General features: G+C 43.6%; 1 protein-coding gene across 1 annotated transcript in view; it reads left to right on the top strand.

The window, feature by feature from the left end:
• The window catches only part of LRRIQ1 (leucine rich repeats and IQ motif containing 1), a 209,033-nt gene that overhangs the window by 15,699 nt on the left and 167,703 nt on the right, over positions 1–25,631 (top strand). The window contains exons 7-12 of the mRNA XM_074984002.1: positions 1,061–1,135; positions 5,858–7,090; positions 8,666–8,818; positions 12,558–12,708; positions 23,805–23,998; positions 24,699–24,826. Of these exons, the coding sequence (XP_074840103.1) occupies positions 1,061–1,135; positions 5,858–7,090; positions 8,666–8,818; positions 12,558–12,708; positions 23,805–23,998; positions 24,699–24,826 (1,934 nt within the window). The remainder of the gene's footprint in view (positions 1–1,060; positions 1,136–5,857; positions 7,091–8,665; positions 8,819–12,557; positions 12,709–23,804; positions 23,999–24,698; positions 24,827–25,631) is intronic.

Genomic DNA, 25,631 nt, shown 5'->3' with positions numbered 1-25,631 from the left:
GCACAACACAGTGCCCCATACTTGTGGTCAGAAAGAGAGGTACTGCTTAGAACAGAGCACGTAGATCTTTGTATTATCGTTCTCTCTTTCTGTTTTGATGAACTGCAAACAGTTTAACAAAGCTGACATTTAAATTGTCATCATTAGGCTTTATCAGTATTAATTAATATTCATAGTTTGGTGCCAGCCAAAATCACAGGCAAGAATTCAACTCCAGAGTGCAAGATGCTGTACAGTATATCAGATAGATAATAGTGCAACTCGGAAGAAGATATTTTTCATGGAAAAGTTTGGCTTTTTGGTGAAAAATCCAAAAGAAAATATTTTGGCCGAAAGCCAAACGCTGCTGTGTACCTCTTTGGAGTTGTAGTTCTGGTTTTTTGTGCTCCAGTTATCTAGGTCATGCTGTTCTTCCTGGTCAGGGTACATCTTCCCTGGTGCGCCAGAGTTCCCTCACAGTGAGTTGAAGTGGTTGCATCATTGAAGATGTAGTCTGATTGGGAATCCCAAACCATAGAGAAGACCGAGGGCATAAGGAAAATGAATTAAAGCTTCTATGAAGTATCTGAATTATATACGTAAATTCAGGGGGTTTGTTTTCAGCCTGAATATGTCAGTTTTGGGGTGAAATAGTCTGGTGTTTGAAGAATCTGCTTTTTAACAAAAAATGTACAAGTTTACGGTTTTGTGAAAATGTTCATTTAATTCAAGCTCCAGTTTTTTATCAAAACTGCGTTGGTGTGAATTTTTCGTTTAGCCCTAGAATATACTGTTCCTTCACAGAGCTTGTGAACTTCAGATGAAAGTTTATCTGGGTAAAGTATGAAGTTGGTGACCTTGTTCTATCTTTCAGTGCATGATCAAATGGGTATTACTGAATCTGCATTTTTAGCTGTTTGATTTTTCTGATCCAATCAACCTAATTGCTTATTATATCTCAGGTATCAACACATAATAAATAGATCTTTGGAGAATGCTGTTTTATAGATAGCTATGATTTTAGTGAGTTATGTAATGAAATATATTAAAGTAATTGATGTAAGGTTACTTGTTTATACAGCAGCAACAAGCTATTATGGAAGATGAATTACTGAAAGAAAAAGACGTTTGGAGAGAGAAGTTTAAGCAACATGAGGTAATTTGCACACAAGAGCTTTCCTCAAAAAGAATTTAAATATTGTTGTAATATGCATAAAAGATACCTTCAGGCTGTGTCTACACTAGCAAGTACATTCGAAATTAGGATTGGAAGACTGAGCTCTTTCGAAAGAACCCACAGAGCATCCACGCATCCACCACACTCTTTCGAAAGTAACTTCGAAAGAACTCCCACGTTCTTTCAAAGTCAGTCCTCCATTCCTAGGATGGGAAGAGTGCCCTCCTTCGAAAGATAATGTCGAAAGAGAGCAAGCGTAGACGCTCCATGGCCTGCTCATTTGAAAGAGGGCGTCCTCCATGGTGGCGAACAGCTGGCAGGCAGCGGCGCCGCTCACAGCAGAGACAAAGCTCTATGGTTCCAGTGTCTGGCCACGCTTGAGGATGCAGGCCCCCAGAAACCCTGAGGCAGGAAGCTGAGAAAGTGCAGCCAGCAGTGAGGCCACGCTGCTCTCCAGCTCACCAGCCACTGCGACGGCCAGCCAGTCCCCCATACCACCCGGACCCATGGCCAGCCACCCGGACCTCCACCCACCCCAGGGGCCCTTCAAAGACAGCGGGGAGTCATCCCAGGAGGTGGGCCAGGCCCCAAAGCGTCGAGCACCCTCCTGGACAGAGGCCGAGATCCAGGACCTCCTCTCCCTCTGGGAGGATGAGGAGGTCCTCCAAGAAATGGGGGTCCGTCGCCGCAATGCAGTTGCCTTCAAGCGGCTGGGAAAGGGGCTGCTTGGCTGTGGCCACCCCACCCGCACACCAGACCAGGTCCAGTTGAAGGTCAAAGAACTATGGCAGGGGTATGGCAGGGCCCGGGACGCAGCCAGGCGGTCAGGGGCAGCCCCCACAGGCTGCCTCTACTACAAGGAGCTCCACCGCCTCCTGATGCCGAAGGAGGCTGGACCCCCCACCATCTTCCTCGACATGTCCGTGGCTGACACCGAGCCGGAGATGGCAACTGAGGGTGAGGAACACCCGGGACCATCAGCCAGCTCCAGGCGACTGCAGACAGCACGGCGACTCGACCCCACCAGTGATGATGAGGGCTCAAGTGAGGGGGCCCTCGTCATTGACCTCCCATCGGGGCCATCCACCCAGATCCCATCTGACCATGCCTTGCCTGCCTTCCCAGAGGGACCCATAGGTAGGTGGCGTGCACACCAGCCTCCATAGTGCCCAGGAAGGGAGTGTCAGGTCCCACCCGGGGTGGCCACAGGCATCCCACACGGCCACCACCGCAAGTGCATGTGGACCCTGGACAGCTATGCTCACCGGGCTCTCTGGGGGATGATGTGCGGCACTTAACACCACGTAGATGGGACAGCACGAGGGGCTGGCCAGACTTGGAGGGACTGGGGAACAGCATGGGGGTGGCGTGTTCTCAGTACTGCTGCGGGGCACCCAGGGACATGTACCCTAGGAGCAGGGGGTGAGCAGGACACGGGGACCTGCACATGGGCCTAATGGCCCATTGCCCCCTCCCCTTCTGTCTCCACAGCTCCTGCAGCCAGTGGCCGGACCAGCCCCACCACGGAGGGTGAGAGGGAGCGGCCCGGATCCCAAGCAGGGACCGTGCAGGGCCGCTGCCGGGCCATCCGCTGGCGCCACGAGGATGGCGACGAGGAGGCGGGGGACGCTGCCCATACCGCAGCTTTGCGGGACCTTACTGGTGTGCTGTGGGAGTGGCTTGCCATGGAGCAGCAGGCCTGGACTGGGTCACGGCGAACATGGACGCCCTGACCTGGGCTGTGGTGGGCCACCTAGATCCAGCTGCCACCCATCGCAGGCTAGTCCCACACCCTGCCGCCCTCTCACCATCCCTCATCCCCCGTCACCCAGCTGCCCCTTCACCTTCCCAGTTCCCCAGTCAGCCTCCCCACCCCTGACCTCCCCCACCTCCCAAGTCCCTTGGTCAGCCTCACCACCCCCGACATGCCCTGTCCTCATGGTCTGCCCCTCACCCCCTCCAGCGAACCTACCCCTACAAGCCCAACTTCTCTGCCCTTGCCCAACCCACCTGCTCCTGGCTGCCCTGATGTTGCTGGCCCATATGTTGATGGCTAGGGCTGGCCATTCCCCCTGCCCCCCACTCTCCCCATGCCAACCCCAAGGAGCCCACAGGGGCCCCACCCCAGCAGCGCCCCACCTCCCTGTGCCACCTGCCCCAACCAGCCGCGATGGACCGCCCGGACCTGGGGCGGGGAAGGGGCAGATGTGGGTGACGAGGATCCTGTCCCTGAACTCCCGTAAATGAATAGGGCCTTCCGCCCTTACTTTCGGCCCTCCCAGGGCCCGGAGGGTGACCACCTGGGGCCGCAACGCCCCTGTATATAGTCCCCCCAAGCCCCTCTTTCTGTGATACCCCTCCCTGCACATACGCCGCAAAGCACTAGTAGCAGTTAAGTAAAGTGTTTATTTTGTGGTTCCAGCTGGGTCCCTTGTACGTGTGTGGTGGTGGTGGGGTGTGTGTTCATGGGGGTGGGGGTGGGGTGTGTGTGCCTGGGGGTGGGGTGGTTACTGCAGTCCCCGCTCAAAGGCCTGCTGCAGGGCCTCCCGTACCCGCACCCTGTCCCGCTGGGCCTGGCGGCATGGGGCAGCAGGGGGCTGCTCATACCCACGCCCTGCCTCAATGGCCCACCCTTGCACGAATGGCTTGTGCTTTGCCTCCACGAAGTTGTGCAGGGCACAGCAGGCCCTAACCACTGTGGGAACACTGGGGAGGCCTGCCTCGTGAGGAGGCATCTGAAGTGCCCTTTCAAGCAGCCAAATGCCTGCTCCACCTTGTTGCGGGCCTGGTTCAGCCACTCATTAAAAACGTCCTGCCTGGGCTGTGTGTGTCCCGTGTATAGCCTCATGAGCCAGGCCTGCAGGGGGTAGGCCGCGTCCGCCATGATGCAGAGTGGCATTGTAGTGTCCCCAATGGGGAGCTCCCTCTGGGGGATGAAGGTCCTATCAGCCATGCGGCGGCCCAGCCCCGAGTTCCGGAACACCCTGGCGTCATGGGCATGGCCAGACCAGCCCACACAGATGTTCTGGAACTGACCGTTGGCGTCGACGAGTGTCTGCAGGACCAAGGAGTGGTAGCCCTTAAGGTTTATGAAAGCCCTGCCGCTGTGCTCTGGGGCGTGGATGGTGATATGTGTGCTGTCCAGGGCCCCGAAGCAGTTTGGGAAGCCCAACTCCTTGAAGCCCTGGATAGCATTGTCCAGGTCCCTGACATGGACCAGCTGCTGCAGGAGGACCTCTTGATGGCCCAGATGACCTGCAGGGAGCGGGAGCAGGATGCACTCATGAGGATGGGCTGGGATGTAGTGTGCCTGACCATCCCTGTCCCCTGCAGGGCAGGCCTCCCTGGGGCCCCTGTCCCCATCCCTGTCCCGTCCCCGGTGAGGGCTTCCCTGTGATCCTTGATGGTGCCCCATGCCGGAGTGCCCCCCATTCCCTGGCCCCTGCATGCGCACGGCTCACCTCATTGAGGACGGGCCCAACAGTGGCCTTCCCACCCCGAACTTATGGCCGCCGGATCGGTGACTGTCCAGAGTGGCCAGTTTCCAGAGGGTGTTGGCTCCCCTTTTCTGGAGTGGGAGTGCTGGCCTCAAGTGGGTGGCCTGGTGCTGGAGGGCTGCAGCGAACCAGTGGCACAGCTCTAAGAATGTGCCCTTGGTCATCCGGAAGTTCTGTAGCCACTGGTCGTTGCCCCAGTCCTCCGGCACCAGCTGGTCCCACCAGTTGCTGCTTGTGGGGAAGCTCCACAAGAGGCGGATGCCCTGGGGGACCAGCCGGGAACATTGTGCCCTCAGGATGACTTCCAGGAGTGTGGCTAGTAGGCTGGCTGCCCGTAGCCGCTGCTGCGCGGCAGCCAGGACCACGGCCAGTGCGCTGGCCACGGCCTTGATGGGGACGGGGGGAGCTGCTTGGGTTCCATGGGGGCGCGGGGTGCCCCTTCTGATCTCCTCGGTGTGCGAGCCTGGGAACAGGTGGTTGGCCCTCAAAGTGTGCAGGCTGACGTATGGGATGGGGGGGCCCTTTAAGGGGACGGTGGGCCGTGGTTCCTGAAGGGCTCATCCGCCATGTGACCATGCCTGCAGGACTTCCTGCGCCTGTACTTTTGAAAGAGCTCCCTGTGTAGTGTGGACGCTCACTTTCGAAATTGCACTCTGGGACTTTCAAAAGAGCACCCTGATAGTGTGGATGCTCATTTTCGAAATTGCACTTGGAAACTTTTGAAAGAGCAGATTGCAACTTCAGTCTCTGTTTGTCTGTGTGGACGCCCCCTTTCGAAAGAATGGCTTTTGATGTTCTGTTTCGAAAGCCGTCCTTTTGAACGGGGGCTGTAATGTAGACGCAGCCTCATTGTTATGTAGGAAAATAAAATCAAATGATTTTTACCATATGTATTAAGAGAGTGTGGCTTTTAAAAAAGAAAAATGTTTTTAAAAATTGTGAAAACAGTCCTTTTAAGAGAGTTAGCTCTGGCTTAGCAATCAATTTTTCTTCTTGTTTGAGCAGCTGTAAATATCTCTGATTTTCCAGCTAAGCAAAAGTTTTATTCAACTTTTCAAACTAGAATTTTTTAAAAAACAAAAAAAAATACAGCTTTTAAGAATAAATTTGTCTGTCTTGTGTCACATATTACAATTACACCTGAAGAAAAATTCAGTATCTCAGATGCGGAATGAAATATGTTTCTATTATTGTTTTTGCATAGGGATTGATCAAAAGGTTACAGCTGCAAATAGGGGAGGAGAGAAGGGTCTTGGAAGAGCAGAAAGCAAAAGAAAGGCGCAAATTGGAAGAACAGTGGAATATAGCAGCTGTGAAAATCCAAGCTAGATTTAGAGCATTTGTTGTGTTCCAAAAATATGCTCCCATCTTAAAAGCAAGGAAAGCAGAAATTAAAAGGAAGAAGGAACTGCAACAAAAAATGGAGAAAGAAAAGAGAGAAAAGGAATTAAAAATGAGGAAACGGATGCAGGAAAGGAAGCAAAAAGAAGAGGAGGTAAGAAAAAGGCAAGAAGAAATCGAAAGACAAGCACATCTGGAACGTGTGAGGAGGTATGAGGAATATGAAAAGAAGAAGGAAAGTCTGAGGCTTGCGCGAGAAAAAAGCCTGCAGGAAGGACCAAGAGGGCAGCAAGGAACAAAACAGGAAGAGAAAAGAGTGATAAATGCAATGGTTGAAAATCAAGACAAAGATTCAAAAAATACGAAGGAAGAAAAAGAGAAAGAAAATATAAAAGATAAAATTGATCAGGAAAAGGAGCAGAAGAAACAGACACTGGAAATACGAGAAGAGGAAGAGAGTGAAAAAGAAAAACATGTTGGAAAGATAAACAAGGCAAACAATTCAGAGAATCCAAAAGAAAAAAAACAGACACCAGCAGACTCTGAGAAGAAAAAATGGTCTGATGAAAAAGGTAATGAAAATGAAGATGGCTACCTGATGACACATCCAGGAAAAAGTTCTCTACAAATTATAGATCTTGACAAAAATATAAATATGTTGGATAGAGAAGCCATTGTCCTTGTAGCTAATGATGCATTTGCAAATAAGGAAAACAGTATGCACTATGCTCAGTGGAATGTGGAAGCCCCAACAAATACCAGGAACAGTAAATACAAAGTGCAATCTCATAAATCTGAAACAATTAAAGCAGCAGAAGTTGTGATGAAGAAAATTCAGGAGGAGGTTGCTGAGGATTGGGACAATACTGAGAGTGTGATTAAGTGTTCTGTAAGGCTCCTGTCACTGCCTGATGATGTTGAAAAGAAGAGGCTAACTTGGATGACAACATGTAAACCATGGTCTAAAATTTATAGGGAAAACCAAAGGAAGAAAGTAGTTAAACGATGCAGACCAAGAAAAATCTTAGCTAGCAAGATGCCCCCGTTAAGTACAGAAATTATTATTCAGTCTGGCCCTTGGAATGCCCTCCAACAGGTAACTAAATACTGTAAGTGATTGTTAAACTTTGACCTCTGTGAGAACTGAGTAATCACTTGAGATGGAAGTTTCAAAGCCTTGGCCTAGTAACTGTTTTCTTCAATAGGCAAAGAATGAAGCCAATATTAATTGCTTTTGAAAATCCTGCTCGTGATGCTGATTTTTTGTTTTTAGCTGCTAAACTGCACTAAGTCACAGCTGAAAATACATAGTTTCCTAACTTTATTTTTCCATGAAATAAATTATTTGAAACAACGATGTTCTATGAGTGGGACAGGAAAATACAACAATGTCTATTTTAAAATGCCTCAGAACTGCAGAACAGTTTATTTTAATTCAGAAAAGGCTGAACGTATTTGTTCTTTGGTCATCTGACTGGTATCAACATACTGTTCTTATTTTTAATATATACAATATTTGCTTTAATGATCATTCTCTTCACTTCTCTTATGTTAAGATTATGTACACTTCTATTCTACTGACATTGTAAATGGGACAACACACACATTGGCTTATGTTTTGCTAGAGTATTCTGTTCCTTCATGTTATACATCATTAGTAGTGAAACAATTATGATTGAAATGGACAGCAAAATCAAATGAGTTGGCTTACCTTTGTATGGCTGTACTTATTTTTTCTACTGTCAGTTAGAAACTAGGGCTGTCAATTAATCACAGTTAATTTAAACAATTAAACAGAACCAATTAACACAATTAAAAGATAATCAAGTTTAATTGCCGTTTGAATCAAACTATTAATAATAGAAAACCAATTGAAATTGTATTGTAAATATTTTGGAAAAGTTTATATATTTCAAATGTTTTGATTTCAATTACAACATAAAATATTAACTGTACGGTGCTCTCCTTATTTTTTATTACAAAAGGCTAGCACTGCCTATTGTCACTCTCAGTTGATATTTTAAGTAAGAAGTGGACAGTGTTAGCTCTCATAAACATTTTTTGTTTGTTTTATTGATTGGCTGAGGAAGAAGTATGAGTGGTTGGACTTGTTTTGGTTTTGAGTGCAGTTACATAAAACTAATAATTCTACATTTAAAAGTTGAACTTTCAGGAAAAGAGATTGCATTACGGTACTTGTATGAAGTGAATTGAAAAATAACTGTTTTTACAATGCAATTAGTTAAAATATGATTTAAAGAGAGCACTGTATACTTCATACTCTGTGCTATTGAAATCTATATTTCAAAATATAGAAAAATCCAAAATATTTAAATGCATGGTATTCTGTTTAACAGGGCAATTAAAATGGCAATTAATCACATTTTAAATTGTTTGTTTGACACTGCTATTACAAATAATTGTCATATGTTTCTAATGCCTGAGTATTGTTATGCTTTTTATGATGGGAGCAACATTTATTAGTTAATGTTTTCTGCTTAAAAGCAGAAAACTTTTAATCTTTTTATGAACGTTTTTAGTAAATTCAAAATCTAGACTTAATCCATATAATTGTTTGCTAGACAGTACATATGCCAGAGTTTAAATAGGCTGCATAAAAATATTGTTAGATTGCAATCTTAAAGACATGCTTTTCATTGAATATGCATAGGTTACAACACTTACACTTCAAGATTTGCCTGGCTGTAGTCTCTCCACATTGTCAGAATGTTCAAATCTTCAGTTCTTGACCCTTAGACGCTGTGGACTAACTGCACTGGAAGGACTCAGTAACTGCAAAAGCCTAAAGTATATTGATGTGACGGTGCGTACCATATTTTCTGTCTGTATGGATATTGGGTGAGAGCGCCATCTCTGCCATTTAGGGTATTATGAGACTAAATACATCTGTTTAGATGTGTATGTGCCTATAGTTCAAGATTTTTTAAAAGGATGCCAAAAAGTTAAGAACATAAGAATGGCCATACTGGGTCAAATCAAAAGTCCAGCTAGCCCAGTATCCTGTCTTCTGACAGGGCCTATGCCAGGTGTCCCATATGGAATGAACAGAATAGGTAACCATCAAGTGATCTATTCACTGTTGCCCATTCCCAGCTTATAGTAAACAGAGACTAGGAACACTATCCCTGCCTACCCTAGCTAATAGCCACTGATGAATCTATCTTCCATGAATTTATGTAGTTCTTTTTTGAATGCTATAGTCTCAGTCTTTACAATATCCTCAGGCAAGGAGCTCCACAGCTTGACTGTGCATTGTGTGTCTTTCTGCTGCTAATTAATTTGCTGCCTATTAATTTAATTTCATGACTCCTAGTTGTAGTGTTATTGGAAGGAGTAAATAATTCTTTTTCATTCATTTTCTCCACAACAGTCATATAGATCTTTAACAAAGCTCCCTTAGTCATCTCTTTTCTGAGATGAAAAGTCCCAGGTTTATTTCTCTCTCCTCATATGGCAGTCATTCTATACTCCTAATCATTTTTGTTGTCCTTTTCTGAATCTTCTACGATTCCAACATATCTTTTTTTAAGAAGAGGTGACTATATCTGCATGCAGTATTTGAGATGTGGGCGTACTGTGGATTTACAGCCAATATGATATTCTGTGTCTTGTTATGTATCCCTTTCCTAATTATTCCCAACATTCTGTTAGCCTTTTTGACTCCCACTGCATATTGAGTGGACATTTTCAGAGAGCTATCCACAGTGACTCCAAGATCTCTCTTTTCAGTAGTAATAGCTGATTTAGCCCTCATCATTTGATACATATAGTTGGTAATAAGATTTCCAATTTGCATTTATCAGTATTAAATTTCATCTGCCATTTTGTTGCCCAGTCACCTAGTTTTCTGAGATCCTATGGGGGCTCTTCACAGTTTACTTTGTACTTAACTAATTGGAGTGGTTTCATGTCATCTGCAAATTTTGCCACTTCACTGATTACCCTCTTTTCCAAATCATTTATGAGCATATCGAATGGGATTGGTCCCAGTAGATACCCCTGGTTGATATCACTAGTTACCTCTCTCCATTCTGAAAATTGACTATTTATTCCTACCCTCTGTTTCCTGTCTTTTATCTAGTTACTGGTCAATGAGAGGACCATTCCTCTTATCCTATGACTACTTACTTTGATTCACAGCTTTAAGTGAGGGATCTTGTCAAAGGCTTTCTGGAAATCTAAGTATACTATATCCACTGGATCTCACTTGTCCAAATGCTTATTGACCTGTTCAAAGAATTTTGGTAGATTGGTGAGACATGATTTCCCTTTATGAAAATCATGTTGAGTCTTCCCCAACAAATTATGTACATCTATGTGCTGGACAGTTCTATTCTGTTTGTTTTTGTTTTTGTTTTTGTTTGTTTCAACTAGCTTGCCTGATACTGAAGTTAGATTTACCAGCCTGTAATTGTCAGGATCACCTCTAGGACCCTTTTTAAAAATTGGCATCACATTAGTTATCTTTCAGTCATTTTGACAAGTTAGTCTCCTAGGATATACACTTAAAAAGGAGACTGTTTTTCTGAAAGTTCTGTGTGCCTAACATTGTTCCTTGTCTTTGAGCCATAAACTAAGTTGAAGGGATGCAAGGAAATGCTAGTCTATTGTATATATTATTATAATTTTAACATGCAGTAAAGTAGAGCTTCCAAAGCTAAAAACAAATAGGCACAGTCTGTTTCTCTGTCTCTAAGCATTACACATGAATGGCCCTAGTGTGAGTATGGAGGGAAAGTGATAAATCTTCATTCCCTCTGTTACATGACTCTGCAAATGCTATTCAGCTTAGCAGTTTGTATGCTCTGCCTCCCCCCTCCTTAGGGACTAAGGTATTTAAAAGGAGAGGAGGAAGAGAAGTTAAGGTCTTAGGCACATACCTCCTTGGTACTAGTACAGATTGCTTGCCCATATGGGCAGGCAATCTTCACCAGCATTGATTTTTTGTGGCACAGTATCCCCATGGCATCTCCTGCAGGGGGTGACACTGCACTGCTGCTAGCAGAGCTGTGGCTTAAAAATCTGAGTGAATAGAGAAAATGTCTTTGCAATGAATGTGCCCCTTTGAAAGACTTGACAATCTACACAAAACAGATGGTTTTACCTTTTTGATTTTTAGTGTTTTGATTATATCAGTGCACTGGCGGAGTTCATGCATCATGACTAACAGAAGAGCCATTGTGCATAAAAGCTTTGAATATTTCTTTTTTGCCCTGTGACTACTGTTTTATGTATGCTATAACATTCTCAAAAGATAGAGAGGCATGGGCAAGGTCTTTTATAATTAAGGCAATGTTGTGTAGTGATTAGAGCAGTACACAGAGTCTAGACTCATGGAATTTTTCCCAGTTTTGTTACATGTTAAAAATAACCTTGGGCAAAATTTTCAATTGTCTGCAATTTGCGGTTCCTCAAATTTCAATGCAAAAAGAGCACAAGGATTTTATGTATTTAGTAACCTGTTAATCTTTCTCTAAATGAGATTTGTAGGTGGCTAGGTTTTATGCTAAGTGTTGCGCAGTATTGTTACAAATAGCTGGGTGTTTTTAAGCAATAAAAATGTAATTTTAAATATAGTATTACACTCATTGCCAGTTAGAACACGGTTATACTAGTAGTTGGGTGGCTTGATCTGGTGCTGGTTCCTCTGATAGAAGACTTTTGTTCAGAATAAATTGGCAGGGCAGTTAAATGTGCCTCTGTTTAGTAATAGCTGAAATAACTGAAGCCACTACCCAAATCATAGACTAGCATGGTAAGGCATGAGTCGGAGATGAACCATTTAGTCTGAGGGCTTTTAGCATCTGTGTGCCATCATAGGGTACTGAGTGTTCACAAATCTGAAGGGCAGGAGGGACCATTCCGATCATCTAGTCGGAGACACTGTAAAATGCAGGCCATATAATTGCCCCAAAATAATTCCTAGAGCTTTGTTATTTGGTGGAGCTGTATGTGTCTGTGAATCAGAAGGAGGCAGCAAAAGCCAACTGAGCAAAGGAACTTCCTTCTGTTGGGTGCTTCCTACTGTGTGCAGTGAAACAGGGCATGGTATACACTCTTTATAAATAGGATTACATGAAAGATGCCTGACTCCACCATCAGTTTAACTTCCTGATGGAAATGCTCGTTGAGGCCCTGAATACCGGCTAACTGCTCAGACTGAAAATGGTTAACCATAGTACAGTTCATAATATTTTTGAATGACCCATAATAACATTTAACTTAATGCAGCACTTTATATCAGTAAATTGCAAAGTGCTTCACAGTCTGTACCGTATTTACCCTCCCCAACAACCCTGTGAGGTAGGGAAGTGACAGTGTCCTCATTTTTACAGACAGAGATATGAGTAACGAAGACATCACATGACGTGTCTAAGAGCACACATGTAGTCTGTGGTGAAGTTAGGGAATTGAGCCTGAGTCTGCCAAGTCCTAGACTAGCTACCCAGTCATTAAACTATTTTTCCTCTTCCATTGTGAACTTCCTATACTTTTCTGTTCATCATTATCTTTAATTTTATCAGCTTTCTTCTTTGTTGTAGGAGAACAATATTCAGACAATAAATTGTGAGAATCTAGAAAATCTCTGCATTTTAATTCTGAATAAAAATCAACTTGCATCACTTCATGGCTTAGATGGCTGCAGAGATCTAAGGAATCTTGAATTGTCCTATAATAAAGTTACTCGAATTGGTAAGCAAATATTAATGGTGATGAATTTTATACATGTAATATCAGTATTTTGTATTTATTATTAACATGGTTTGGTTGAAGATAAAAATTGATGGCTGCCAATGTAGTAGTAGTAATTTTTAGTCCTATAACAAGTTTATTTTAGAGGTGCTATTCAGAATTGATGGCATTATTAGCATGGAAAACATACATAGAATCTTAAAGCCTCTTTAGGTTGTGAATAGTTTAAAATATTAAAAAAAAGGTGGAGTAGACAATGAGTGAAGAACCAGAAACATGAAGAAAATGAGCTTGTTTTAGATTAGGTAGGAAAAATATTATATAAGTAGAGAAGTCTTTATCCTAGTCTCTCCCTCTGGGACTAAGCAGGAGACTCATTAGCCTGATGCTGGTACAGGAGGTCTCAGAATCTTTTCTCCAGTGGTTCCATTCTGGGGAAGACAGAGAGATTGCAGAAGGAAGCAGGGATCCCAGCCGAGCTACACAAATGCACATACTGGCACTCCACCAGATTCAGAGGGGACCTGAAGGCTGAACCCTTCCACCCTCAGCCCTGCCCCTTCTGGGTCATGGAGCTGGGCCTTCTCCTTGGGGCCCAGCATGGCTATCAGCCCCATTGCCCCTGCTACCAAAACCTGAAATGACACCCCTGCTTTTCGCCCTAATGAAGGGACAGGTAAGTGCAACGCAGTCAAATAAACTGTTGATTATTATGTGTTAGAGTAGGGAGAATGGATTCTTTGGTTGTCTACAGAAGAGAGAACCTATTCAATTGGTGAGAAACAGACTCAGGTTTTCCTCTCAAATGTAACCTCAGTATAATTGAACGAGGGACAGAGGTAAACCACCTTGTAATTACCTACCACAGTGATCCCAGTGCTGAAAGGAACAAGGCGCTTCTTTCTTCAAATATGCAACAGATAGATCCGCTACTGAAAAGATTCCAGGTCCTGCTGTGGAGATTGGGTCATGCTGGATAGTAGAGCTCCACAAAGATATAGGTAATCATTGGAATCCCTAACCAATTCAAATACTGAGCCTTTAAAGCCCTTACTAGTTACTAGTTTTAGTGAAAATCAAAGCATAGGTTTTGAGTCAAAATAAAAGATTTTATTTGTGAAGGAATTCATCTTTCATTTGGAGGAAACTCATCCTTTGGAGATGTTTTAGTAGGTTTTATGTCCTTTTACAGTTTTGTGTTTTTAAATCTTTCTATATATATTAATCTTTTTTAAAAAAATTGTAAGCCACATCAAATATTTTACATAGAAAGGTGGGGTAAAAATATTTTAAATAAATAAATAAAATAAATTTGAGCTGAAAAAGCCCATTAAAGCAGTGGGTGCATGAGTGTCCAGGCTCTTGCGTTGAGGCCACTTCAAATACGTGTATGGAAGGACTCAAGCTGAACATCAGAAAGGCAGTGCTTTTGAGTGCTTTGTCTTGCTTTAGACTTGTCTTGATTTTTATCTAAAAACAAAATGAGATGGTAAAGTAAATGAATTAAAATAAGGAATTTAAGGAAAAAACAATTTTATTGCAACTTCCAGGTTGACAAATGAAGCCCATGAACATAAGGTCATTTTCTTTTTAAAAGTATTTACAGCAGCAAAAATAGAAGATAAGACAAATAAATGTGATGAGGACCAAATTCCATGATTAATATACAACCAAGGAAATGACAAATAGGAGATATTAAACTTGAAAAATTAACAGCACATGTGTGGCTTGTAATAGCTTCAGTTTCAAAGTGCTATTACTTTATTGATTTTATATATTAAAGTATATGACATAATTCATATTTGTGTTGACAACGTCCTGCACTAGTGATTAATGGTGGTGTTATTGTTGACTACTATAAAAATCCATGTCAGCGCTGGAGGAAAACTGATGAAACAAACTGAAAAGCAGTACTGACACTTTCTCTGTCAGTTTGAGAGTTATGCTGTGTGAGATTATTTGTTTGGAATGTTGCCAAATATCTTTAAGAATAATGTGCAAGTGATATAATAATAATTGATGATCTTTAGCTGTATACAGAGCAAATGGAGTAAAAGTCTCCTATGCTATTTGCTATGTACAATGAAAGTACTGTGCTTCCTGAGTGTGAAATTAGTTTGAATGGGAAAGCGAAAGTTCAAGAGAAAAAAATGAGGAGTCTGCTTTTCTCTCCTCATAATTGCTTTGAGGGTGTCTGGATAAGTTAAATGTATAACATGGCTTTTTTCATTCAACACAATAACACACTGATGGTAAGAAATCATATAGAATCAAACAAAGAATGACTTGTGTTTTTTAACATGTTAATTTGCTCCACAGATCTATAAATTTAGAAGCATGTCCCATGGCAGTTTTGGAAGTTGCACTGCTGTTTAGTACTGTTTTTTTTTAATTCAGTTTATTCAATCTTAAATTAATCTAATATGTGGATTTTCTTTTGTTTTTAAGGGTGTGTTAATATTAATAGTTGTAACAATTCAGTTTAACTTATTGCAGGATGTTTCCTAGATGCTCAACTTGATCTTAGCCTTTAAAGGGCCGCTTTTGTTTTCACCAAAATTTAAAAGTATGAGGGAAATGGCAGTTGGCACAATTTGTTAACAAAATAAATGGACATTGAGAGGAGTGCATTGTTGTGAATGACCATATCCTCTGAAAGCAACATGCACGCTACCTGGGAGATTGTGGCATATGTGTATACTGGGAGGGGCTTGATTCAGTGAAGTATGTCTTTTATTCATTAAAATATGTTTAAACTTGCAAATTATGGGATTCATATATTGCAATGCAGGAAGTGACCACTGTGATCATCTAGTCTTGCATCTTGTGTCTGACAATAAAACTTTCTCAAAATAGTTCTTAGTGCAGATTTTTTACGGAAAAAAATTGAATGTTCATTTACATATCGCCAGTGATGGCAATTCTACCACATCCTTTGGTAAATAGTTATGTACTCTCATTGTTAAAAATGTACGTCAATCTGCATTTGAGTAGCTTCGACTACTCAGCTGTTGGCTGATGTTGCTATGTCAGGGATTCTCAGACTTGCACAGTGAACCCCTTCTGATTACAAAAGTTACTTTATGGCCCAAGGAGTGTGGGGCCAAAGCCTGAATCATCTAGGGCTCATTGACCTGGGTTAGTGGGCCAAAGCCTGAGCCCCATTGCTCTAGGCAAGGGTGTGGCAAAGCTGAAGCTCAAAGGCATCATCCCCAGCTAGATGGACTGTAATCTGGGTTTCATCACCCAGGGCTGAAACTGTTTGGTTTTGGCTTCAGGCCTAGGCAGTGTGGCTTGGGCTTTAGCCCTGGTCTCCAGCAAATCTAAGCCAGCTCTGGTGACCCCATTGAAAGTGGGTCATGACCCATGTTGGTGTCCTGGCTAGCAGTTTGAGAATTACTGTTATATGTTAGCACCCCTTAAGCCTCTCTTCATTAAGCTATACAGATTGAGCCCTTTGAAGCTATTGCCATAAGTCTTGTTTACTAGCCATTAACCATTCTTATGGGGGTTTTTTTTGTTTTTTTAAATCCTCTCCAGTTTAACATCCTTCTTGAATTCTGGAAACACAGTAAGATCTCAGAGTACACAAACTCAGAGTATGCGACCCTGTTCTTACGCGTCTGACCCCGATTCCTATTGTAAACCATGTACCATGATTTCTGGTTGTGCTTAACTCGCTCCCCCTGCCCTGGTTCAACCCCCTCAGCTCCTCATGGCCCCAGAGCAGGTACTCCCAGCTCCGCTCCCCACCCACATGCAGCTCCGGCTCACCCCGCACGCCCACACCTGGCTCTGGCTTACCACCACTCTCACATGGCTCCAGCTCACCCCCCAGCTCCTGGCCCGGTTTAAACCACCCACAAGTGGCTCTGATTCAAGCCGCCCCACGCATCTCCAGTGCAACCCCCCCTGCTGGCTCACAAGCCGCCTGCCTGCCTCCCCTCACGGCTTCAGTGCAACCCCCCGGCTCACAAGCTGCCTGCTCATCCCCCTGCCCTGCACGGCTCCGCTGCAAACCCCCTGCCAGCTCACCAGCTGCCTGCCTTCCTCCCCCTGTGGCTCCTGTGCAACCCCCTGGCTCACGAACTGCTTGCTCAGCCATCCACCTCTGCCCCGCGCGGCTCCGGTGCAAACCCCCTGCCAGCTCACCACCCACGCACGGCTCTGGTTCTGGCTCAACTCCCCACCCCTCTGCAGCCCAGCTCACCACCCGCTCTCAGCTCCACCCCTCACCCCCCTGCAGCCCTAACCCACCTCAGGCTAAACCCTCTCAACTGCCACCCCCAGCCCAGGACTTACCTTTCTGCTGCTTCCCCCACTGCAAAACATGTATTCTGTTTGGGAAAAAGCCGGACGCCCACTTACACAAAATCCGTGTATGCGCGAGGGTGTGTGGAACGGAACCCTCGCGTAGTCTGAGACCTTACTGTAGTATCACAGCGGTGGCTGTCAAATACAGACAAAGTGAAACTTCTCTAGTCCTATTTTTGAGATTCCTTAGGCAGCCAACAATCTTGTTAACTCTTTTGGCTATACTGTCACACTGGGAGCTCATTGTTGTCCACCACAATTTCCAAGTTTTTGGATAATAACCAGATTGTCTTCTTGACAATACTTGTGAGCTGCTACTGCTTCCCTCCACCTCCTGTAAATCTTTCTGTGGATTATAATATATTTAGTCTACCTAGTATGTTAGCAGTGATGATGAGAAAAGAGCACACTCCTGAATCCATCTTTCAGACAGTCTTGATTTTGCTACTTTTAGAAGATAAGACTTCTAATTGGAACATCAGCTTCTGCAGAACTACTCCGCTCTCTTTCCATCAGAAGTCTTCTCTTGCTCTTCATGGGACTTCACTTCTCTTGTCTCATCCATCTTCTTTCTGCTTTGAAAAAGAAATATTTTTATTGTTTCTTGTCACTAGGTCAGGACATTTTGTGTTGAGTGGGGTACCCTGGGCAAGTGGATGTTCCATACAACTGTACTGGTTCACATTACTGAGAATAGTTCTGCTCATAATGAGGTTTTCACCTCTGCCTGTTTTATTCAGACATATGGTCAAAGAGCACCTTTGTTCATTCACTGCCATCTCTGATATCACATTGTGGCTACGTCTACACGTGCACCCAACTTCGAAATAGCTTATTTCGATGTTGCGACATCGAAATAGACTATTTCGATGAATAACGTCTACACGTCCTCCAGGGCTGGCAACGTCGATGTTCAACTTCGACGTTGCTCAGCCCAACATCGAAATAGGCACAGCGAGGGAACGTCTACACGCCAAAGTAGCACACATCGAAATAAGGGAGCCAGGCACAGCTGCAGACAGGGTCACGGGGCGGACTCAACAGCAAGTCGCTCCCTTAAAGGGCCCCTCTCAGACACACTTTCATTAAACAGTGCAAGATACACAGAGCCAACAACTAGTTGCAGACCCTGTATATGCAGCACGGACCCCCAGCTGCAGCAGCAGCAGCCAGAAGCCCTGGGCTAAGGGCTGCTGCCCACGGTGACCACAGAGCCCCGCAAGGGCTGGAGAGAGAGTATCTCTCAACCCCCCAGCTGATGGCCGCCATGGAGGACCCCGCTATTTCGATGTTGCGGGACGCGGATCGTCTACACTGTCCCTACTTCGACGTTGAACGTCGAAGTAGGGCGCTATTCCCATCCGCTCATGGGGTTAGCGACTTCGACGTCTCGCCGCCTAACGTCGATTTCAACTTCGAAATAGCGCCCAACACGTGTAGACGTGACGGGCGCTATTTCGAAGTTACTGCCGCTACTTCGAAGTAGCGTGCACGTGTAGACGCAGCCTGTATGTTTTGTGTTGATGCCTTGGCAGTGCCCATGAACAGTATGACTCTCAAACAAATAATTGATGTTTTTTGTAAGCAAGACAAGGTCTTTAGTATTGTACACAGCATAGAAGACCTGTTCTTGCCAGACTTCAGGTTCATCTTACCAAGAATCCTATCTGCTGACAATGGCCAATGCCAGGTGTTTCAGAAGGAATGAATAGAACAGGCAAACATCGTGTGTGATCTATTCTCTGTCATCTGCTCCCTTTCTACCTAGTGCAAAATACATGGTCACCTAACATCTCTGGCTGGTTTATATAATCTGCAATACAGCCAGTATACATTCAAATTACATATTTGTTTTACAATACTGAAAAGAGGTCCCAAAGTAGATCAGAAAATCCATTCTTCTGAGCATTATACAAACACAGTGAGCAATAATACCTGTCTCAAAGAGCATACCACTTAAATAGGTCAGACAGACAAAATAGACAAGACAGACACAGGGCTTGCAATCTAAATAAATGAGGACACAGGCAAAGAAAGTGAAGTGAATTTTCAAGATTCTGTAGCACAGTAGTGATATGGTTGAAAATAGAACCCTGGTCTCTTGTTTCATAAACACCTCCTATAGGGGACTCTTTTGCACATCCTCCAACTATATGAAGTCTTTTTCAAGAGTATTGATGTACAGAAATACAAAGCCTTAAACATGGAAAAAATAATGTTGAGACAAGTTGTTGCAGCTGTCAGTTTTCACAACTGTCTGAAATGAAACTGCAACGAAGGGTCCTGTGGCACCTTATAGACTAACAGAAAAGTTTAGAGCATGAGCTTTTGCAGCATCTGAAGAAGTGAGTTAACTCACAAAAGCTCATGCTCTAAACTTTTCTGTTAATCTATAAGGTGCCACAGGACCCTTCGTTGCTGCTACAGATCCAGACTAACACGGCTACCCCTCTGATACTTGAAATGAAACTGTTCTCAGTCCACTAGATGGTGCTAGTTCCCTTTTTAAAAAGGAAAATTATAAAAAGGTGAAAAAAATCCAAAAAAGCAGATCTTATGTAATATGTGACAGACATATTTGAAATTATTTTTTAGTAATTAAAGTCCAGTAAATTAATTTCTTAAAACATGGATGGTAAGAAATAAACTGCTTGTAACAGACCATTTGGCTTAAATTTAGTGTAATATCAAACTGGCAAGGAGGGGCCAACATGCCACTCATGGGGGACCTGTGCGACTTGGCTGTCATTACCCACGCATTTCACGTCCTGACCTGCCCCAATGCCAGAGTGGAGAACATCACAGAGAATCCCTTGAGAGAAACTATGTGGAAGTGGATCACCAGGGCCCCCTCCACTCAGGACATTGCCATCTATGTAACCAGCTCACTCAAGAATAAATTCAGGCAAGACAGAGGAGACCTGCCTGCAATGCTAACTGCCACGTGGGGAACAAGATCAAATGCTGCTGAGTTTGGAACGAGGAGTGGCGGAACTGGTTGTGCTGTTTCCCGGCATCACCAGTGCAGACTACAACGCTGTCAGCCCTGTGGCCAGGACCACACTGGAGAGGGTGCTCAAGGACGCCATTTGTTGCAAGTAGGCAGAGGCCCTGAAGAAGAAGCCTGACCAGTGGAAGGTGTTTGAAGTAGCCAGCAAGTGGGATGCTAGTAATCACTTCCTCCGTGCTGGCAACTTCACCTGCTTTGTTGACTAGCACTTCATCCACTGAACTGCATCCCACTCAATGGTGCCATCCTTCAAGGTGACCATGACAAGAGATGCAAAAAAGACGGTTACACCAATGAGATCCTTCCTCCTGGCCTGTGCAGCTGCCAGATCCACTCCAGGGCCTGGAAGCTCTGCCACAACGCCATCCAGGACTGCCTCATTGCTGCCCTGCCAAAGGAACTGGGCATCGTCACCATGGACTCACCCATCTGGGGAACCAATAGCCTGCTCAGACTGGACTTGTCATCATTAACAAGTGGGCCAAAAAGATCACCATGGTGGATGTTGCTGTCCCCAGACAGCTGCCTTCTGAGCAGCCCAGGAGAAAAAGGTGGAGAATTACACCACACTAGCCAACACTCTTCAATCCTGGGGCTACACTGTTGAGATCTGTGCCCTGCTGGTGTGGGGGTCCTGCACTCTTGGAGCCCCCACAATGAGGCAGTGCTAGAAGCCTACGGCATCGGCTGCCGTTTTGCCCACCTCATATGTCAGCTGATGGTGTCTGATGGCAAGAGACATTTACACAGAGGACATCACAGGCCGCTGCCAGTACCAGGAGAAGTAAGTGACCTGCTTCCCCAACAACACATGCTGCAGCCTGCCTACCATTCACAGACCCTCCCCCTCCATGGACATGGACTGCGACCTTTGACTAGAGAGGACTGAATGATCTGCCCACCAAAGAGAGGCACAGCTGGGAACTCTAACCATTTACTCCCTTCATGCTGTCTCCACCCACAGGTGCTGGACCGCAAGGGACTCTGGACAATGACTGAAACTTCAACAAGGGACACAGTCAAGGATAGCTCCTAGGGCCTGCCCTGATGAACTGTAGACTTTGCCCCAAGTAATCTTTGCCTGATCACCCACTGAGGATGGACTCAGCCGGGGACATATCTTTCTTTATCTCCCTCTGACCCCCACTTTGCTTCCTTCTATGGGTGCCAGAGCAGAAGACCAGCGAGACAGCAACTGACTGCAACAATGACTGAAGACAGAGATGACCGCGGAGGAACATACCCAGGGATTGCCACCAGTATCCTCCCTGACAGACTCTATTTTACTAAAACATCACTTGGACGCTCACCGAGGAGGGTCATGGCCAGGGTCTCAACCACTTTGCCCCAGAGGCCTTGCTTCCCTACTAGCTAGCAGAGGAGACCATCACCAAGAGAGTGACCGACTGCAATCGTGACAAAGACAAACGACCAAAGAGGGAGACAGATGACTGACTGAGGACATGTTCGGGGATTGCTCCCAGTGCTTTCCCTATTGGACAATTAGACTCTGCTTTTATGAAACTTTTACTTGGACTCCACTGAAGGGGGACACAGCCAGGGCTTCAACCGCTTTCCCTGAGGCCTTGCTTCCCTCTCCGGTAACAGAGGAGACTGTTGCCCGGACTTCAGTGGACTATAGGTGGACAGGACACGAGATGACAGATGAGCAGCATGACTGAGGACAACAAGGGACAGTATCGGGAACTGATTAGAAGCAGACTGAGGAGTGAGAAACACGTGCCAAGGGACATGACTGGAAACAATGAGGGATATTTTAGGGGAAACATTGGTTTTTGTACCTGATGGACTGAGTTAAGCTGGACTGAGCTCTTTTTAAATCTTAAGACTTATCTCCAATAAGGGCAATTCTTTCATTACTGTATGTGCTTATGGTGAATAGACTAAGACTCTGCTATCTGTTATGGAGGTTTGCTCAGAGGTTACTTATTGACTTAAGTGTAATCACAAAATGTGTATCTGGGCAAGGCAGGCTATGGCATATACTCGTTAACCATATTAAGTGCTTGTTACTGCTGTAACCCACCTTTGTGCTGTGGGTGACTTATATGTGCTTTCCTTCTTGTCCTATGCAATTTGGCTTTGGTTGTAAACATTCACTCAATAAAACTCCTTTAATCAGTATCTGATATGTTTTTTCCATCTCCAATTGTTATTTTTTTAAGACATATAGGCTGTGTCTAGACTAGTCCCCACCTTCAAAGGGGACATGGTAATTAGGGTGTTGGGAGATTACTAATGAAGTGCTGCAGTGCATATGCAGCACTTCATTAGGCTAAATCTCCCCTGAGGCAACTTCGAAGTGTGAAACTTCGAAGTGCTGGCTTGCGTGTAGCTGCGGGTATTTTAAAGTGTTGGGAGGGTTGTGACGCAACAATACTGAAAAGAAATATAAGTGTGGGGTGGAGTGTGGGGGCTCAGGGCAGACAATAGAGGGGTGGGGAGGATGCAACAAAATGGTAAGAAAATGACTGGATGGAGATGGGCTTTAATCCTGCCCTTCCCCTTCTCACCCTCCAAAATTGAGGCTGCAGGAGCACCCCGGGCTCTCAGGGCTAGGATCCCAGGGCTGCTGCAGCACCCTGCCCATCCTTAGCTCTCTTCTTGGGCCCAAGAGTACTGCCATCACAGCTTCCATTTGGCTGAGAGGAGGAGCAGCACGGGGCAGGCTTGCCAACAGGGACTGTTGCAGCCCTGAGCCTTCTGTCCTGCACTCCACCCTATACACACTCACCCCCTACCCCCTGCATGACTCCTGCATTCTCCCCACCCCCCTACTGTCTGTCCTGAGCCCCCCACTCCACCCCACACTTACATTTCTTCCAGGTATTGTTGTATCACAACCCCCCCATCTCCTGCCCTGAGCCTGCTTCAAAGGAGGGCAGGTTATGATAAGACAGTAGCTGTTAGAATTTTCAGTTACTTTCACCCCAGGGACAACACCAGGAGACAACTATTATAGACATAATTGTTGGATGGTTGTGATGGATTGTGATATCAACTATAAGGAATGCTCTTTAAAAATGTGGTAGTTGTAAATATAATTCAATACATATATATGTTTATAGATACCTCACTTTCCTTATGACTTTTTTACTTTTCTTGCTTATGCACTACATACCCTCATTCATATCCCTGCTGATTGGCCAATGTATTTTAGTGGTAGGATAAGTTCTTACCATTTCTGCTCACTCTAACTTTAATTAAAAATATTGCAAAGTGAGACCGTTACATTTTTGCTCTTACTAGAGATTTTATGATGGCAGCTAGCATTTTGCATATGCCTTGACTAAAAATGCTCTCTGCCTTGAGTTTCTGGTAATTTCTCGAGTCCCAGCACCATAAGAGCAATTTACCACATGAAGCAAGTTCAGTTGCAATATTTTGATGATGTGATGCACTCAGGGAAAGTAAGCTAACTATATTGTTAGTCTTTAAAGTGCTACAGGACTGCTTTTTTTGCTTGTCTTGTTTTGTTTCTTGTCTAATTAATAGAATCATATATTTGTTAGCTATGTGTTCTGAAAATGATTATTTAAAATACTTGCAACACATGGGGATAAATATAAAATTAGTAATAGTTTACAATAATTGTGAGGTATTTTAAAGTCTTTTATAGAAAATTGAGTGTATTAATTTTTTATGTATAAAATATGGACTCGTTACAATCTCAGCTGCTCGGTATTTCAAAACAAACACCATTTTAATCACGTGATTTAATTCAGGTTAAAATATGAATTTTCCTTTTCAGGTGGTTTGGAGTCATTGAAAAATCTCCAGCAACTAATTGTGGATCACAATCAATTAATCGGTACAAAAGGTCTTTGTGATGCACCAACACTCATGTACATAGACTGCTCTTTTAATCATCTTACTCAACTTGAGGGCATTGAGAATTGTGGTCTGCTTCAGGTTCTGAAGTTACAGGGAAATAACCTATGTGAGGTAAAATCCATTAAATAAATGGACTGTTTTGTAAAACCAGGATTTTCTGACATCAGTAATAGAGTCCATGATGCTGACAATGTTACATTTTTCTCCAGGGGTAGATGTACAAAGAGCCAGCTCTAGGAATTTGGTGGCAGTGTTCTTTGCACCTCATAAAATCTCATACTTAGTTATTTAGCTTCCGTTCTTTGTGCTATAGTACATAGTTTTCACTTTGTTATATGACAATTTTTAAGTTAACCAAATTGCTATGATCATTAAAGGTAAAATGAATCATACATTAGAGATTTTTTTTTCCTAGAATCAGTAAGGGATAATTTTCATGCGTGATAACTACATGTAGCTTAAATTGAATCATTGTGGGTTGCAGCTCTCATAACGAGGCCCTAGATAGCTACCTGAACACTTAGTCCCCCCTTTTTGGTAATCAATCATAAGTCATTGCAAAAATAAAAATAATAAAGTCTGTGTATATTGCTAATCTCAAATGCTGTGGTGTACATTGACAGTTCAAACTATGCACAAAGTATAGAAAAATGTTAGAATGCTGATAAATAGGAAATTATATACATACTGTGATACAGCATATCTGTAATAGTGTTTTAATAATCAAGAAATGCATCTAAGTATTTGATTTTTATTGCTATTCAATCTTTTTATTTGAAAAATAATAGCAGAAATAACTTCTGTATTTAAGCTTCCTATCCTGGAAAATCATGTTTTGCTGAGAGAACTATATGTGGATGACAATAGTATTTCAACTATGGAAATATTTTCTTTGTATTGGCTGCCTCTGCTGCAGATCCTTTCTCTATCTCAGAACAGGTAAAGTGGAACCTTTTTCTGTTTACGCAATTTAGCATGCAGATATTTACAAAGAAATGGTTATCTTAAGAGTTTTAGATATGAACCTGAGTGAGTTATCCAGAACCAGTAGAGTTCCCAGAACGTTGTTCTTTGAAAAAATTATGTTTAGCAATAAATTGGTGTAAGTGAATTTAAACATATAAGTATGTAATAGTGTGACACTGCTGAAACCATGTTAACAGAATTCTACCTTACTTCATAAAGAGAGTTATTAGTAAAACATTCTTTGTTCCACTTCCACCATAAGAAGTGGAGCACCCGCTTTGAGCACCAGCTCTACAGCTCTCATTGGACTTAAAAGTCATCTCATACTCTGTCTGGAATAAACAGTGCTAATTAAAATGTTCATCAAGTTATTAAATTTATTTTCTGTGCACCCATTGTATTCAGGTGTCAAAGAAAGGGAATTTCAAGTTGCTTATCAGCTTTAACTTTTCATTGATCCAGTTCTGTTTCATTTAAGGTATAAAAATAAAATAGAAATAATAAAAAAAATGAAATCATATTGTAAAATTCTAATTTAAGATTTCCTGTGGGTCTATGTGTAGTCCATGCATCTATGGTGTCAACATGTTCAAAATCAGAGGTTGGCTACCCCTTTTTTTACCTAGTTGATTCTAAAACTGAGTCTACCTCAGTGCATAAACAGAGGCAACCAATAAGAGCTACAGTTCTGGATATTTCAAGACTGTATGCAAACGTGGGGGTTTTGTTTCTTTTGGAGATATATTTTTGAATTGAAAGTGTATTTTACTAGCTTACA

The sequence above is a fragment of the Carettochelys insculpta genome, chromosome 1, assembly GCF_033958435.1.
Source record: "Carettochelys insculpta isolate YL-2023 chromosome 1, ASM3395843v1, whole genome shotgun sequence".
Lineage (NCBI taxonomy): Eukaryota > Metazoa > Chordata > Testudines > Carettochelyidae > Carettochelys > Carettochelys insculpta.
This window is presented reverse-complemented; position numbering and strand designations above follow the sequence as displayed.